This window comes from Alligator mississippiensis, chromosome 1 (assembly GCF_030867095.1).
Source record: "Alligator mississippiensis isolate rAllMis1 chromosome 1, rAllMis1, whole genome shotgun sequence".
NCBI lineage: Eukaryota > Metazoa > Chordata > Crocodylia > Alligatoridae > Alligator > Alligator mississippiensis.
Genome location: NC_081824.1, coordinates 175,455,005 through 175,472,489, shown reverse-complemented (window position 1 = coordinate 175,472,489; position 17,485 = coordinate 175,455,005). Strand labels below are relative to the sequence as shown.

The window sequence follows — 17,485 nt, the reverse complement described above, 5'->3', positions numbered from 1 at the left end:
CTTGAAACTCCTAGGTAACAACCAATCCAAATGTTCATCCAAGCTTCAGTAGAATTTTAGGTGGCTTATAGAAAAGTTAACTCCTTTATTCATGTCCCTTTTCTCTTCTTGGTTACAACCATAGAAAGAACTGGAGAGGACCTGAAATGTTCACAGTTATACCTAGTGAAAACTTGCTCCATTCCTCGATTTGGGGTTGATTGGTATATGTTAGTTCTACATTTAACTGCCAAGCCATATTTAACAACATATATTTAGGCTAGAATTTGCTGTTCATGGGTCAACTAGTAATGGGCTAACAAAAATTTTAGAAAGGGATATAAAACCTCATGCTTCAGGAACGCAACTCCTACCAACGTCTAACTATTAGGGATTAGATGAGACATTCATGGGATAGATTATCCCACATCTGCATACCATGGGATATCTTGTACCTTCTTCTGAAGCACCTGAGGCTAACCACTATCAAAAACAGCCTTATGAACTGGATGGACCACATGTCTGCAATGACTATATCCTGGTATTACAGTGTCTTGATTTTGAAAAGGAAAAATAACTTGTCAGTATTAATAATGTTTTTTGATATAAAAGGAGAGAGAAGATAATTCAGTGTTTAAGATGAAATTGGTTTAAGATGAAAGTCTCTCCTGTTTTGGCCTTTATGGGCACGTCCAGAAGAGTGGACACGTGCCTGTTGCCCCACCTCAAACCCCTTTAAGGCTGGGCAACAGGCACATGTGGGAATGAAAAAATGTTCCCTGCATTGCAAACTTGCAAAAAAAAACCAAAAACCGCTCCACAATAGAGTGGAGCAAGGCGCGGTTCAAGACCTTGCCCGTAGCCAGTCCTCCAAAAGAGATGCTCTGGTTTGGCCACAGTGTCCCTTTGGTGTTCCTGCTGCCTCTGGCGCTGTCCAAGGTAAGTTGGGGTGAGGGGTAGGGGAGTTCATGGGTGTCGGGGGGGGTGGCAGGAGGAGTTGGGGGGGTTGAAGAGTGGCAGGGGGTGGGGCCTGTTCCTGGGGCTGCAGGGAGTGAGGACCTGGTCCAGATCCCTGTGGCTTGCTAGTCCGGCTTTGCACCAGAGTGGGTCCCACGGCTCTGGGAGGTGCACACGGGAGCCATGCCTCCCGGAGCCCTGTGACCCATTCCAGTGCAAAGCCGGACTAGCAAGCCACATGGGTCTGGGCCAGGTCCTCACCCCCCCACAGGCACAGGGGGCAGAGGCAGGAACCGGCCCTGGGGCCCGGCACATGCTGACAGGAGCTAGCGCGGCATGCAGTTCCCACGTGCCGCGCCAGGTCCTGCCATGGCCAGGCCCTTCCTATAGCTGCAGGACCTGGCTTGGCGTGCCGCGTGGAGCCGAGCCGGGTCCTGCTGGCCCTGCAGCTGCTCGTGCCAGGCTGGGGAACATGAGCCACCTGGGGCCGGCAGGACGCAGCTCAGCTCCACGCGGTCCCCACGCTCTGGGCTTGGCCAGGGAACATGAGCCGCCTGGGGACTGCACAGCTCATGCTCCCCGGCCCAGTCTGGTGCATGGGGACTGTGTGGAGCTGAGCTGCGTCCTGCCGGCCCCAGGCGGCTCATGTTCCCCGGCCCGGCCCGGTGCACGGGGACTGCACAGAGCTGAACTGGGTCCTGCCGGCTTTGGAGCTGCTCATACCGCCCGGCGGCACGAGCAGCCCCAAGGCCAGCAGGACCTGGCTCAGCTCCACGCAGTCCCCGAGCACCAGGCCAGGTCCTGCAGCTATAGGAAAGGCCTGGATGCGGCAGGACCCGGTGTGGCACATGGAAACTGCATGCCGCGCCGGCTCCTGTCAGCATGGGCTGGGCCCAGTGCCAGCTCCCGCCTCTGCTCCCTGTGCCTGCAGGGGAGTGAGGACCTGGCCCAGCCCCATGTGGCTCGCTAGCCCGGCCTTGCACCGGAGCAGGTCACAGGGCTCCGGGAGGCGTGGCTCCTGTGTGCGCCTCCCAGAGCCGTGTGACCCACTCTGGTGCAAACCCTAACTAGCGAGCCTCAGGGATCTGGGCCCAGCCTGGCTGGGCTGCAGAGGGGGCCCAGGACCCAGCTGGGCCTGGCACATGGTCCCCGCATGCCGCACTGGGTTCTGTCACCATGGGCCCAGCCCGGTGGGGCTGCAGAGGGGCCCAGGACCCAGCTGGGCCTGGCACATGGTCCCCGCGTGCCACACTGGGTCCTGCTGCCACAAGACCAGCCTGGCTAGGCAGCAAGAGTAGCCCCAGGGCCGGCAGAACCAGGCTGGGCTCAGTGCATGGTCCCCCCGCTGCTGCTGTTAAAGGTTAGTTATGGGCCCTGGGCAGGGGGGCTGGGGCCCTCCAGGGGGGAGCTGGGACCCTGGGCAGGTGGGGGCATTCCATGTGCTAGGGGGCCTGCACCCTGTGGGGACCAGGGGCCCACCCCTCCTGAGCAGCCCCCACACAAGGTCCCCCACACCCACAGTGCCCCCAGCAATTGCCCCGCTCCTATCCACAGACCAACCCACATCCCTCCACATCCACCCACCCACCTTCCCCTACACCCCTTCTCACCCCCTTTCTACAAACACCACATTCCCCCCCATCACACACCCATCATGTATGGAGAAAACCAAAAGCACACATCAACACATACAGGTATTTAGAATTTATTTTTTCATGATGATAGAGACACTGGTAGGCTTTCAAATTGGTTTAACATTGTAAATATACCAATAAAGCATTACCCAATGTATTACACTCTCTCTCTCTCTCTCTCTAGATGTGTGTGTGTGTATAGAGTGGGTTTTTGTTTTAAACGTGGAAGAACATGGATTTTGGGGTATTTTTAAAAATGGATTTGGGATGCTGCTGCAGCAGTTCAGCTGGCACAAGGGGTAGTGTCCCCAGGTATCAATTGGCTGGGCCCCAGAAGCTCCAGAGAGCGAGTAGCCCTGAGCTACTTGCCAGGGCAGCGTTTGTATGGATGGGGCCAGGACAGGGCAGCTTTTTATACTGCTGGGGACAGCACAGGTGCTGGCCCCAGGCTCTAGCTCCCCTTGGCTGCAGATCCGGGAGGAGCCAGGCAGGGTTATTTTGCCCCAAGTGGCACAATTTGCTCCATACCAAAGTGCATGTCCAAGTACGTGCGCTGAGGCAAGAAGCCCTGGCTCAAATTTGCACTGCTTCTATTTGAGCTGCTGCAAGCACATGTGCTTGCATGTGTGGATGTGCCCTATAATGCACCCTATAATGACAGATTCCACAAATGACCAGATACACTGAGAATTTTTTTCCCTATTGAAATACTACATATTGACCATGACTGGGGACAGGATGCTAAATTTGAAGGAACAATGCCTCTGCTAAAAAGCCTTTTCTGTTAGCTTTTCAGACCATTGTATAGGTTAATGAGGTGTAGATATATATCTAAACTCTGCCTGCAGTTCTTCTGAGGTTCATGTGCCACTAGTTGTTCCCAGTGTTCTTCAGTGTTAAGGCTGTCAGTGTCCAAGATCTTGTAAGTCATGGAGACTGGTCCTCATCCTCCTCCAGAGCTCTCAGATTCATGAAACTGGCAAAGAATTTGGTGTTAATATTTTATCTGAGTGTCCAGTGGTTTCTCCCTGTAGCATTGTTCATTTTTAAATGGTTCAAACTCTGCTTACTGCCAAAGATAGAATCTATGTTTCCTGAAATATCTGCATCCTTACTGAAGTTCCCTGGGTTGATGTTATGGTTAGTGACTTCACAGAAAAAATATTTAGATTGTGTGGCAGGGCTCTTGGCGTGCCTGCCACTTTAAGGGGTTAGGCAAGCTGCAGAGCCTCCAACAAGTGAGGCTAGGCCTGATCAAGAGAACCACATGACTGCAGAGGAAGAAACATTATCCAGCAGGAAGGCTGCCACTCCTGTATACCATCTGAGACGCCTTGGAGATTTGGGTAGGAGCTATGAGGATGAAAAAGGTTTCTGGAGACCCAGTGTGGGGTCCATAGCCTTGGAAGGGGAGGCGGAGTGCCTGGGTCTGTTGAGAGGCCAGAGGAGGCCTGAGAAAGGGGCTGAGTGCACAAGGGCCAGGCCAGCCCAGAGAAAGAAGTATATACAGAAGCCTAGAGAGAGGCCATGCCAGCCCTGGGAGAGGGGATAAGAGTTGTCAGGTCTAGGGAGTGTCCAGGTGGGTCTAGAATGAGGACCTGAGCAGCTGAGATCCCTTTCAAGGCCTGGGTGAACCCAGAGAGTGGTGCAAACCATGACGAGTCCCAGTGGCGGGCCCTGAGAAACTCAGAGAAGAAAGTAGCAAGATCTAGGCAGGGCTTCGACCCCGCAGAGAAAGAATGATTCATGGAGGGGCCTGAGAAGGCAGACCCGTAGAGGTGATGGGACTGGTGGCCTGAATAACTGACACCAAGGACCTCGATTGGATTATTCTGGGGCCGAAGTGTGAAATTGGATTATTGGAGAGGCTGAAGTGTGAAACCCACAGTGAGGGACAGCCAGAGCTGGACTGCCTAGAGTCCCAACTGGCCTGGAGGCGGGATGAGGGTCTAAAAGAGCCCAAAGGTCACTGCAGTGGGAGGCCACAGCTGAGAGAAAGGGCTCAGGGGACATACAGCCCAGATGACAAGGGCTGGGGCCAAGCCATCGGAAGAGGATGGATCTAGTCCAGGGGTCTGAGTACAAGCTGGGGGCCAGAGATAGAGAGAGTAAGAGTAAAGATGGAGCTAGGGCCAGAGACCACGGTAGTTACCAGCATAGGGGAGGCACATGACATCTAGGGGAGCCGAGTGAGGAAGAGGTGAAGATCAGGTAGGCCTGAGGATGGTCCTGGGTAAAACCTAAAACTGCACCCTGCTGGAGTTGGTTGGTGTGGTGGGGCAGCCTGTGGTGGGGCAGTCTCCACAAAAATGCCATGCGTGGCCCACTCCAGAAGGTGGGGATGGGGCGCCGGAAAGCCTCAGCCCCCACTGCCTTGTGGATGACTCTGTGGAGAGGGAAGGCTAGGGGAGCACACCCCAGCAGAAAAGCACTGGGCAGGGAAGACCAAGTGGACCATAGTGGGTCCAGAGGCCTGAGCAGAGTGAGAGGCCCGAGTCAGAGTATGGCCCAGGGAGGGGCCTGAGTCAGAGTGCAGCCCAGTGAGGGGGTGGAGAGTAGAATGCAGCCCAGTGAGGGGCCTGAGCTAGACAGGAGGACTAGGATGCCATCTGCAAGGCATGGGACACCGTGTAGGGGAGGGATGGAGCCGTGTAATTGGCTTATAAGGCCATGACCACAAGGTGGGTGATTGCCTTCTCAATCTACATATTTGTATTAACAGCAAGGCATGGTGGGTGAGTGTGGTGCAGACTGCTCCTAGAACAAACAGGTCAGTATAGAATTTTTTGGGGGGTGCTCTGGTACTACCCCCTGCTGCTCCAGCAGCAGGGGCACAGGCATGGCCAAACTCCAGCCAGCACAGCCCCCTGGGGTGAAGGGGGCAGGGAGGAGGTTTATTCCCCTCTTCCTCCCCTCTCCACCTGGGGAACCCCAGCTGGGTCTGCCTTGCCAGGGGCAAATGGCAGAGGCGGCAGCTGGGGCAGGCAGACCCTGGCTGCGGTCCCCCAAGACAAAAGAGGAGGGAGCAGGGAATAAACCCCCTCCCTGCCCCCTTTGCCTTAGGGGGTCATGCTGGGCTGGCATCTGGCCACTCCCTCACCACTGCCATTGGAGCAGTGAGGGGTTATGGACCCTGACAGGGGAAGCTGCATCCTGGCCAGGCAGACCCTGGGTGCAGTCCCAGTGGGGGAGGGGGGATGTAGGGGGTAATAAACCCCCTCCCTGTCCCTTTTGCCTCAGGGGACTATGCCCCACCCCTGCTGCTGGAGCAGGAAGGAGAGAGCGGGGACCTTGACAGGTGCTGGTTCTCTCCAGCCAAGCAGACTCTGGCTGGGGTTTCTCAAGGGGAGAGGGGAGGAAATAAACCCCCTCCCTGTGTCATCAGGGGGCCAAGCCAGGTTGGCATCAGGGAGCGATGCCAGGGGCCAGGGTCTGGCCATGCTTCTGCCCCTCCCCCCCCAAAAAGCATGGCAAGGGCTGCTTCCCCTCTCCAGGCACACACCGGCTGAGGTCCCTGGAGGTCTAAAACCCACCCCAATCATAGTCAGGCCTGCCTGGGCCCAGCCAGCCCCCCGTAGCTCAGCTTCCCTTGGCTGCTGAAGAAGGGAAGGGAGGGTTTGCTCTAGTACCCCCCCTCCGGCTTCTGGCCTGAGCCACGGCAGGCACGTGCCTGCATTTCTGGAATCAAAAGTAATGTCTATTCACTTGCTTGCCAGTTCAACCTATGCCAGTTACACTAACCTGCAGATTGAATCAATTCAGGCACAAGCTTTCTGAATGTCTGCAGATAGCCTAATAGTTTGTCTTAGTGTTCTTTATGTGTTGGAGACGAGGAAGATAAAGCAGAATCAAGAATTCTTCTCAGGTCTACATAACTTGCCAACACTTCCTACTTTTTATTGAAAAATTAGTATTGACTTTATGGCCTCACAAAATAGTTTCATGTCATACAACAATTATCTGTATATGTTAATGAGACACGTATAATATGAAGATTCACAGTTAACCTAAATTAACAGGTGGTAATAAGTCATTGCAATCTTAGTTATTTGTCTACATTAACAAGCCATTTTAAGGAATTGAAGCTTAGCACCTGAAATTGTTAAGGCTTTTTGAGATTTCAGTCCTGAAAGTGTACTTTTTCCAGTTGGCTGTCAATTTTCCATTATTTAATATTAATATAAGTTTGCATATATCATTCATAGCCACTTTGCTCCCCGTATTCCCAAAGTGATTTGTAGAATAGGGTGTGTTATTTCCAGTGATTATTTCTGGTACTAGTGAAATCTAGGCCTATTCTTAGTCTGTTTTGAATATAGAAATAACAATATCTTTTCCAGACATATGAAGATGTTTATACTTTATTATCAAGATTTCATCCTAATGTCTGTATGGCAGTCCCTCAGGAAAAAAAGGACTCTGACTTCTACTAGGCTAATATAGTCTCCTTTGGTAGTTAGATTGGAGTGTTGTAGCTGTGATGGTCCAGGACATGTACAGGAGGCAAGGGATATTTGTGATATCTTTAACAGACCAACTGTATAGTTGTGGGAGAGGTTATTCTCCTTTGTAGAAATTTTATCATGCACTTCCATATAGTCTTAATAATTCCACAGCCAACTCATTCAGCTTACAAATACAAGGGAATGAATTAAAATAATAATTGTAAATTATGAATGTAATGTCTCCCCGTACAGAAAGTGGGACACAGTGATTTGAGACGTGGTTTGTAGAATTCATGGTTCTGTCTCAGTTATGAATTCTTCATAAGCATCTTAATCAAGTTGACACCTACATTTTTGGATGTGCAGTCTTCTAACTTCCCTATTGTCTTGTTACATTCATGTGGGGCTTGAACCAGGGTTAAACTTGCAACAGTTTTATTGAACTGATATTACTACAGTATCATGCAGATATAACAGTTGCATTATAAAAGCTTGTAGCAGTATTCTCTGATATCGGAACAGTTCATCTGTCTGTACCTTAAAAAGTTCAGGTCTGGGGAGGAATGATTTGTGCTGAAGAAAGTCTTGTCTGTTTTACTTTTGGCAGACATCCAGAAATGATCCTATCTGATTGCTTTAACGTTGTTATAATTCTTGTGCTGTTGTGGATTCAAATTCTCCTTACGTGTTCCAGTTCCATTTGATTCACTTGCTTAAAAAGGAAATGCTAATTATCCTTTATATTGCCTTTCTTTTGTACAGTTCCCACTGATTTTTGTGCATGGACCATCTGAGTCCAGCTTCAGAAAGAAAGCAGTGAGCCCAACTCTTTACTTCGTTATAAGAACGTTGCTGTATCTGATACAGCTCAGAGTATTGTAGTCACCTTTCAAACCATTTTTTTCTCTTACTCGCTTTCACTTATATTTAGCAGCAAAAATTGGGTACATTCCCTAAGCCAGAAAAACAGTAAATACATACACTCCAAAAAAAGTTAATCACAGAATTTCATATGCAGAACAGATGGAACAAAAGATGTGTCAGCAAAGAGATTTTTTTCATTACAATTAATTTGTAGGTACAGATTGAGTTTGACTGTGGACTGCCGAAATTTCAGCTGTTATGATGTCAGGCCTCCTGATGGCACGTGGGAAAACTGGTAACATCAAGCCAGGGAAGAAGCACATATTGAAAGATTTTGATGTAATGCATACTCATTCTTATTCACCAACTATGTAGCTACAAGCCTAGTAGCGATGGATATAATTATTAGTGACTCGAATTGAAAAATGATATTTCAGTGCATAATGTGTTCTGTAGTCAACAAACCAAACGTTATATTTATATTTCTGTTTATTTAATGTCCCTATCCAGCAGGGTCTGAGCACATGTAGAGAACATTTAAAAAGATCTGTTATATAGCTTTGAGTGTCAGGAAATGTGCCCTCAATCCCCAAGTGAGCTGGATGCCTTGGGGGCAAGTCCTGAATAACCATATAAGTCTTATACCATTCCCTAAATTTTAGCAGATTTGGATGCTGATAAAAGCAAGGGGGTAAGACATTCCAAAGCATAATTTCTTCCACTGATAACCTTCTGATGGGTCTTCCCCCAGCCTCACAGTGTTCCTGTATAGGGGCTGTGAGCAAAAATACCCCAATTAATCTGTCATTACAACAGCTGAACAGCAAGTAATGCAGGTCTCTAGGATCCCCAGGATTGAATGTTTTAGGCTTTATACATTAAAATCATAAACACTGAAGGGAACAAGAAATCAGTTCAGCTTTTGGAAAATGTTTATGAAACGTCCTTTAAGTATGTAAGCAAGTATATATATTCTGTACTAGTTGAAGCTTCATAACAGCCATCAGGGAGATCCCCAGGTATAGCACTTTGCAGTAGTATGATTGTTAAGTCACAGTCATGGATAATTTTGGCAGGATCCTTGTCAGAGGTAGCTCTAATCATCAAGTCAAAAGTAGATGTCAGAGATTGCATCTGACAGTCAGCCCCTGGAATCCAAGAGTAGTCAGAGATCCAGAAATATCCTTCATTGCAAACCTCCTTGAAAAAACCCTCACTAACCAGAGCAGATGCTTATTAGCCTCACTACCATCTGTCCTGGACTGATCCTCTATCGATTTGTTGTCCTCCAAGCTGCTATTTAGAGACAGTGACCATCCCTAATGATATTTTAAGATAAATCTTTTGTAGATGTTATTGGAAATGAAAGAAAACTTCAAAATATGGCTGTGGAAAGAGCTGAGTGAAAATGAACCTCAATCTGTGGTGCTATATGTGCATTACAGTGTTTGATTTGATACCCTATCTCATACTCTAGATATCCCAAATCTTCCTGAAAGAGGGAGGTACATGCATAGCTACATCTTTATCACTAGGCAGTAAAGCAGCTATTTTACCATTGGCAATAGTTCAAACACAGCTTCGGATATTGGTATTTGTTTTAAACACAGAGGGACTATTGCCCAGGGCCTGGACTAATCTCTCAGGTTCTTTACACAACTCATTGGTCATCTGGACAGCAGCTGGGATGGGAAGAAGGGATCTTGATAGAACTGATCTAAAGGACAGTTCTTCAGCTCAAGCAGTTACACTATCACATTGCTGAGGGTCTGTTGTGGGACTTCAGACCTTACATTATATCCTAAAGTGAAATTATATACTAGTCAACAATGCTGATATGTTGGGAACTGACCCTGCTGAAGGTGTAAGTCCAGTTTAATGAATTAAAAGGTATATTGGGCTTGTGTACATGTGCTCATGCACGTGTGTATTTATGTAAATATACAATATATACATAAAAGCTACATTGACTTTATATTATCTATATCTAAACACAGTAATAACAATACTTTTGTATGTGTGTATCAAGTATTTTAACATATCTCTTGGTTTATGTAAAAGTGGCATGTTATTTCTCCATCAGTTATGTGTATGTCTTCGAATTATTTGTTTACTATATAGAGGGGGCTGGATGGTGATAGGGATCCTTTTACCCTGGAGAACCACACTGAGCAAGATTCTATTTAGCTTTATCCATCCTCAACAAAATGATCAGCCAAGGTCCATTTTATTGACTCTTTCAGGCCGTTTTAAAAGCAGAATACAATGCAATCTGACTCTAAAATGCCAGTTAATCTATAGCATTGTCAGTTAAAACAAAAAAAGATTTGTAGAATGAGTATATTTGATACTGAAAAATATAGAATTCTAAGATGCCATGTATAAAATCACTTTCCAGAGTATAACCACACTTTTAATGTGTAACACCTGGCATTTTTCAGTGGGGAAGAAATTTAAGTTAAAAAGGAATTTTGAAACTCAAAGTATGCATAGCAAATGAGAATGATAGCGTTACTGTTTATTGTATTTCAGCCTGAAAACATTATGCTTCAGAATAAAGCAATCCATATAGTGTTAGAAACATTCATGAACTGCAGTGTCAAAGGGTTAAAAGTGAGTGTAGGAAGTGCATAACTTCTGTGTGTTTCAGTAGGGCTCTATTGTAGTCAAGGGAAAATCTGTAAAATGCTATTTAATCAGGTAACTTAGAAACAAACATGCTGTAAAAGATGCTCTAGTGTGTTATCATTGCATTGTATCACTCTGCTGGGTGTAGAAGATCAAACATTTGTATGCCCTCTTGTAGGTTGGGAAGGATTCCTTTGGCAATGAATACATTGAAAATTTCAAAAGGAATGAGATTTCTACAGGTAAAGCATTTTTAAACATCATTTCACCCATTATTTTTTAAGAAACTATAATAGGAATTGGAGCTGGAAGAGAAGGAAGGAAAGAGCAGGCAGGTCACCTAATCAGCGCACCCACTGTGCAGGCAGAATCACTTTCTGTAGTGGAGTCTCTATTGCTTTGTCCAGATCAGTTCAAAATGTCTTGTGTGTAAACCATGAGGTTGGTGGTTTCAAGAGTGGTCATTTATTTTAAACCCAAAGACTGATATTTAGAATGCTGGGAACCTGCAAATCCTTTTGGAGTCTTTAGGTGTATAACAGGGAGCCTGAGGCTTCTGTTACTTTAAGAGGGAAAGAAATAGTAGTAGGCAGTGCTCAGGCAGCCTAACAAGAGCTAGCTGCAAAAGAATAGGCAGCCAGGGGCAAGAAGCTAAGAGGGACTGTTGCTATGCTAGTTGCACAGCAATAATATGATAAGATAGAGCACTGCCAAAACAGAGGCATACCTATGGTAGCTGGAGTAACAGCAACAAGCTGTCCATTAGAATGAGAGAGAAGCAGCTGTGCCAAAGCTACCCCACCACCTGACTGCGAGTGGGCAGGACTTGAGCAGCATATAAGCCTGGACCTGAGCCAAGCCAGGCTGTCTGGCTCTGGAAGCCACAAAGAGAGAGCTCTGCAGGGAGAGGATTGTAGCTGCAGTACAAACTGAGACCCTGATACAACTGGGAACTGGAAAGTAAGGCATTGAGGTCTGGCAGGGAGCTGGGACTCTGGATGAAAAAATCATTTTGTTATACAGCCAAAAGGCTACAGATTGAGTTACAGCCAGTGTGCTTAGGGTCTTGGTGCAGATCAACCAGTGGACCAGCAAGGGACTAAAGGGAAGGTTTGGAAGTCCCAGTGTGTCCAAGGGGCACATGGCTTTCTTGAGCCCTGTCAGAGGGTAGGGGCTTCATTGCAGTGAATGAGAGAAAAGGGGAAACAGGTCTAGGGGGGCCCAAGCCCAAAGAAGGGCATAGACTAGGGCCAGGGGCCCTAGTCAAAGAGGGGCGTAAACTACAGAGAGCTAATCATCTTACAGCCTGAGAGGGCCAGCAAGCCCACAGCCCAAGATGGGCGGAGACTTAATCAGAACATTGAGGCCTGAGGAGGCCAGATATTAGCCTGGGTCTATGTGCCCACTAAAGTAATTAATTGGTACCATCTGTGAGGCATGAGCATTGCTGTAGGGGGGTTGGAGGCCATTAAGTTAACCTTTAAGATGATTAGTGCCCTGACGGGGTGGGGCCCGGCCAGGCCAGGGAGCCATATTTGGCACCAGAGGCCAGGACAGCAGCGTTCAGGAGGAACCCACAGACTGAGAGCAGACAAGGGCTCACTTTGAGACCCTAGGGAAGCCTCCCTTTTCACTGATCAGCGAATTATATCAAGGTGTGGCAGGCGAGGGAAAAGGAGCAGGACCCAGAATGAAGGCAGGAGCTGCGCAGCCTTCCCTGGGGTCCAATCCTGTTATAAAGGGCATTGGGTGCTTAACTGGCTGAAAAATCAGATCTTGGTTCAGGCACCTGGTTACTGAGTTACCCAAAATTAATGGCCACATTTGCAAATGTTGGCCTTTAATAATCAGTCTTAAAGTTCAAGATTGATTTAGAACCTAAATTGCTGTAGGCCATAAAATGCCTTTAAGGACCAAAAAAGTTCTATACTTTAAGAAGTCACTACTAGGCATTAGTTCCTCTTCACAGTGTGATTTTTGTCCTTTTCTGAAAAGTGAATGGAGAGAAACGGTACTTTATTACTCAAGACACATGTAAATTAAAACTTATATTTATTCAGTTCAGTAGGAAAAGTGAGTTTTTACTCGTTAGCTCTGCAAAGTCAACATGAGTAAGAGAGGGTAAGACCCACAAACTTCCCTGCTACTCTCTTCTTGAATCGCCAAGTCAGTGAGAGTCTTTCCATTGATTTATTTGAGCATTGGATCATTAGGCCCTAATAGAACTTTTCAGCAAGTTCCAATTGATTACGTCCTTGCAAACGGATTGAAAGCAAAGGAGTTGCACAGGTATCTAACTAAACTGGCCTACAGAATTTAATTTACTGAGAGAATCAAGTTTGAGTCTCCCCTCCCATATTCAGTCTGCAGGGTTGGCAGTTAAGGAAAAGCATTGTTTTGCTTTTAACCCTGTAACTTTTCACCCAAATATGATAATTAAGTAATAAAAATGAAGCTTCACGATGCCATTTTTACATGGTCACTTTGTAGAGCCTAGCAAGACTGCTAGAAAATCTACATTCTAGTTACACACATACCCACACACAAACTGTGTTTTAAAAAAAAGTATGTTTGCAAAGTCAAAAACTCAGGTTAGGAAATGCTACAATTAAAAATGTCTGTGCAACCTGAATTTGTCCCCCTTTTGCTTGTGCGTTATGATACAATCTGCAATTGCATGATCACATTTCATTTGTTTTTCATAGGACCCTTTTCTCAGACCGATCACAAGATGTGCAGGGCTCACTTAATAAACAGCTATTTAATATTTCATTTTATTCTTATTGTTTAATGCATGGCCCCTTGTCTTATAAACTACACATTATTCAAATCCTGCTCTGAATAAAATATTTATTCCCTCCCGGACTTTTCTGTGAGGCATATCACTGTAGTATCTGAGTGTTTCGCAACCATTCATTAATTTTTACTATTCTCCTGTGAGGTGAGCAGGCAGGATTATCGCTATTAAATAGATGAAGAACTGAAGCACAGAGAGATTAAGGTTAAAAATAGCCAATAATTATGGGTAGATATTGGATATCCACCAATTTGACGCACCCACAACTTGGTTTTTTAGAATACTTTGCATTAATAGCACTTCAAAGCCCAGCTACCACCTACTTCGTTTGCAGGTGTCAATGCTCAGCATTTCTTCAGATCAGAACCCAGGGTTTCAGGTCAGATGCTCAGAAAAAAAAGAACAGTTTATAACCACTTGTGAAATTTTGGCACGAGTGACTTCTCTAGCACTACCAAAAAGTCCTGTGGTAGTGCCAGAGAGACTGCAGTTCCACAGGACTAAACTCAGTTGTATTAGCCATCAGACCAACCTTTCAGCTCCTGCAGTGTCATGCCTCATTCACTCCATGCCTTCTAACTTTTGCAACAAATAAGGCAGGGATTTGAAAGGTTTTTATTCTCTTTTTAATATACACAGTCTTAATTCATCCTAGAGCAGATCCACTCCATGCATGGAATAAGGTAGTGGTCGTGAAGAAAAAATAGCGTGTGATCTAGGAATTAAAGACTATCATAAGGCTCCAGAGGTGCAAATTAAGGCTCAGGCAATTTTAACTCTTCCAAGTGTTCTAGTCCAAGCTCTGGAGCGAATTGTGATCTAATGGGCACAGACACTTCTATTGCTTTCCCCCACACCCAGGTTTGAGCCTTTCCTGGCCCATCTCCTCTAACCTGTCCCAGTCCTGTGCTATCCTATCCCCAAGGCCTAGTCTCTTTGCCCAGCCAATCCCAGTTTCTATCTCCTACCCCATCCCTGCCAAGCACCAGTCCCAGCCTCATCCCCTAGATTACATCACCTAATCTACTGCCTAATCTCCTCCAACAAGTCCAGCTCTGGTCCCTAGTCCATTTGAGTTGGGAAGTTTCATCCTCCATACTGTTTGAGTATCAACAAAGTTATCACTCAAACAGTATGGTGGAGTAGATAGTTGAGAAAATTGCACCTGCTTGCAGTTGTAACAACGCAGAGCTGCAGCTGCAGGAAAAGTCCTGCTCCCACCCACTGCATCTCTGGGACAGAATGTGCTCAGTACAGAGGGATTTTTTAAGGAGATCAGCTGCAATGCTCTAGGAAATTTCTCTGTATGGGTGGTACAGTTTTTTGGAGAGTTGTAACTTGTCCAGGTTTGGGCAGTTTTTCTTGGGGAGTGCAGAGCTAGATGCCTGAAGCAAAGGCTACTCCCTGCAAAATTTCAAGTCCCTACTTCAAAGCAAGGGGACAACAGACCTTCTCAAAGAGAAGGTCACCAGACTTTTCTTCTATATGGGCAGAACAGCATACTTTTCTCTACCCTTTTTCTTGGAAACAGATGGACCATTTGAGTAGACATTTTCCAGAGAAATTCACCCTGGAACAGATACCTATCATGGACAATTCCAGGTCATTCAGACAATATTTAGCAAATGTATATGCAGCTGTAAACAGGGTTTTATAATGGGAAGTGCTGGACAACATAATAATAGGCAGAGCTACTAGCCAGGCTTTTTCACTTACTTAACTGAATGGATTAATCCAAAAGGGAAATATACAGCGTCACCAGAACCTCCTTCTTCATAATGCAGGCTGGTGTTCATATGAAATGCAAACCCATGAAGAATTAAAAGAGAAAAATGTGCTATATTGTTTTGATGCTCTAGTTTACTTTGGCCTTGAATCCATTGTTGCAGTGAATAAAAAGAATTCTTCCATATAGATAGACCTAGAATGCCTGAGAAGACTATAAACAACGTGCTTTTCTCTGAAGCAATGTTGAAGCCAAATTAGAGAATGTTGGACTCACATTTGCTGTTTTGTGGGTGTAAATTAACACTTTTTGTTGTTGTTAGCTTCCTTGGCATTGTTGCACATGAAAGAGTAATTAGCATTTTTAAATTGCTGAAGGTTATAGGTTTATTTTAGATTTAATTCAATTAAACTGTATCACATGCTATTGGCTGAAAGTACTGCACTGAAATAATACACACTGTAACTTTTCCCTTTCTTAGAATTTGTAGGTCAGACTGAGGATGCTGCTACAGGAGCTGCTTCAATAATTGTCAACAGTGAAGGTACATATTTCACATCCTAGTTGCCCCTTTTCAGCACAGAAAAAGAAACCTTTGTCTTGTTCTTGTTCATTGTGGAGTTTTATTTATATAAAGACAAATTTTATATTTTTATACTGTGCTGCACTTGCTTTTTCTTACTTACGGACTACTTGGGGAGTAAGGTGTTTCTCAAGGTGAGTGAGGGTGGCAGGATCCAATCCTTAGATTAGCAGCATATGAAGAGTCATAATTACATCAGCCCATTGATCCATCTAGTTTTACCTTGGCCAGTACCTGGTGCATCAAAAGAAGCTTTAGCTCCCTTCTTCCCTCATAAGGTACCTAGCTCTTTTACAGTGGGAGAGAGGATTTTCTTCTAACCCCATGAGTTGATCAGTTTATACCCTGAATCATGAAATGTAAATTACCCTTGTTATCTTAGTCTGCATAGGTAAAATTATGTGTGGTTCTTAGGTTATCCAGTTGTTTTTAAAATCTCACCACAATATCTGAGTCCAAGTTCCTTCGTGCAGTATATATGCTCTATAAAATGACATACTCCTTTATTCACCCTTCATGCATTTCCATTTAGTTTAGCATATATTTTTGCTTTCATATGCTAGGACAAAGTAAAAAGAAGGAATTCATCTCTTTTTGTGTTGCCCTTCAAAATGGATACTTTACCTTCTGCATGTCCCTAATATATGCATGTTCTGTGAACTCTGAAAAATTACTACCATCTAGAATGATGTTTAGGCTTGGTCCTGAAAAAGGTTGGTAGATGACTGCACCATGTTAGGGGCAGGCCTGGGAAGGAGACTGTAAGAACATATCTACACAGGAAAATTAAGCCAAATTAACTGAAGGGTTGAATTAAAAGTACATATATTAAAAAGCATTAATCCCCTGTGCAGATACTCTCATTCAAAAATAAAGTGAATTAAACTCAACCTTCTCTGAGACAGCTATAACTCTTCCCTTGACATCTTCCCTCTCTCTTCTTGCTCTGTGTTGGGAAGTAAATTACTGCAGCTCTTGAGAACATGCATCTTATATCCCTCTCATACCTGTCCAGATAGTTTGTCCTGTAAATGAAATGGAGACAGAGGGCAGAGCCCAAGCACAGCCTGTTCCCAGCCTCTCTTATTCTTTCCCCTGCCCACTTCTACATGGGTGGCATACCCAAGGATCAGTGGCTGTGCTCCACACTGCACCTGAGGTCCTGAGCAAGGGGGAGGCCGCCTTACTCTCCTCTCTAATATCCTGCATAGTCAGGTAAGACCATGGACAGTCTAACCATGAAACAGCAGAGTGTAACTGCTGAATTCTGGAGAACCCATGAATTGTTGTAAGGGATGGAGGAACAGAAATTTATAGTGGATTTAAAAAATGTTAAACAGAGAGAAAGCAAGCCAGAGTGACTGTGCACAGTAGTCCTAGACACTGGCATTGGTGTGAATGTTCACTAGTGAGGTTGTGAGGCAGAGGATGAGCTGAACAGTATTTTGTGGCATTTAGAGTGTTTCTTTCAAACTAAAAGTTCTGAAAGGAAGCTACCAAATCAAAAGGTGGGTGCAGAATTTACATAAAAGCTACTCCTGGAGCAAACCTGGCCAGAATGGCGCTGTAAAGCAAACAGATGCACAGAATTGGTAATGGTTCTGGTGGTTGTTTCTATTTAAAACCATCTGGTGCCTGAACTGAGTAAATGACAATAAAATAGCAGTACATGCTGTGCTGTGCTGTTGCAAGTGGCAACATTTTTTGTTTTCCTTGCAGAAGCCTGGCTGATTCCACCCAAATCAGTTTTACAGTGCTTATCTAAGGGCTTGTCTTTACATGCATGTTTTACTACTTCAGTTATGTTGGTAGAATAAAAACAGTACAATGCATGCAGTGCAGACACTGGCATGAAGCAGCTTGTACAGATTA

General features: G+C 45.5%; 1 protein-coding gene across 2 annotated transcripts in view; it reads left to right on the top strand.

Annotated features, from left to right (window-relative positions):
• RBKS (ribokinase) overlaps nt 1–17,485 on the top strand; it is a 94,677-nt gene that overhangs the window by 21,555 nt on the left and 55,637 nt on the right. For both annotated transcript variants that reach the window (XM_014598027.3, XM_014598028.3), the window contains 2 exons: nt 10,686–10,749; nt 15,512–15,574. In XM_014598027.3, coding sequence (XP_014453513.1) covers nt 10,686–10,749; nt 15,512–15,574 — 127 coding nt within the window. The remainder of the gene's footprint in view (nt 1–10,685; nt 10,750–15,511; nt 15,575–17,485) is intronic.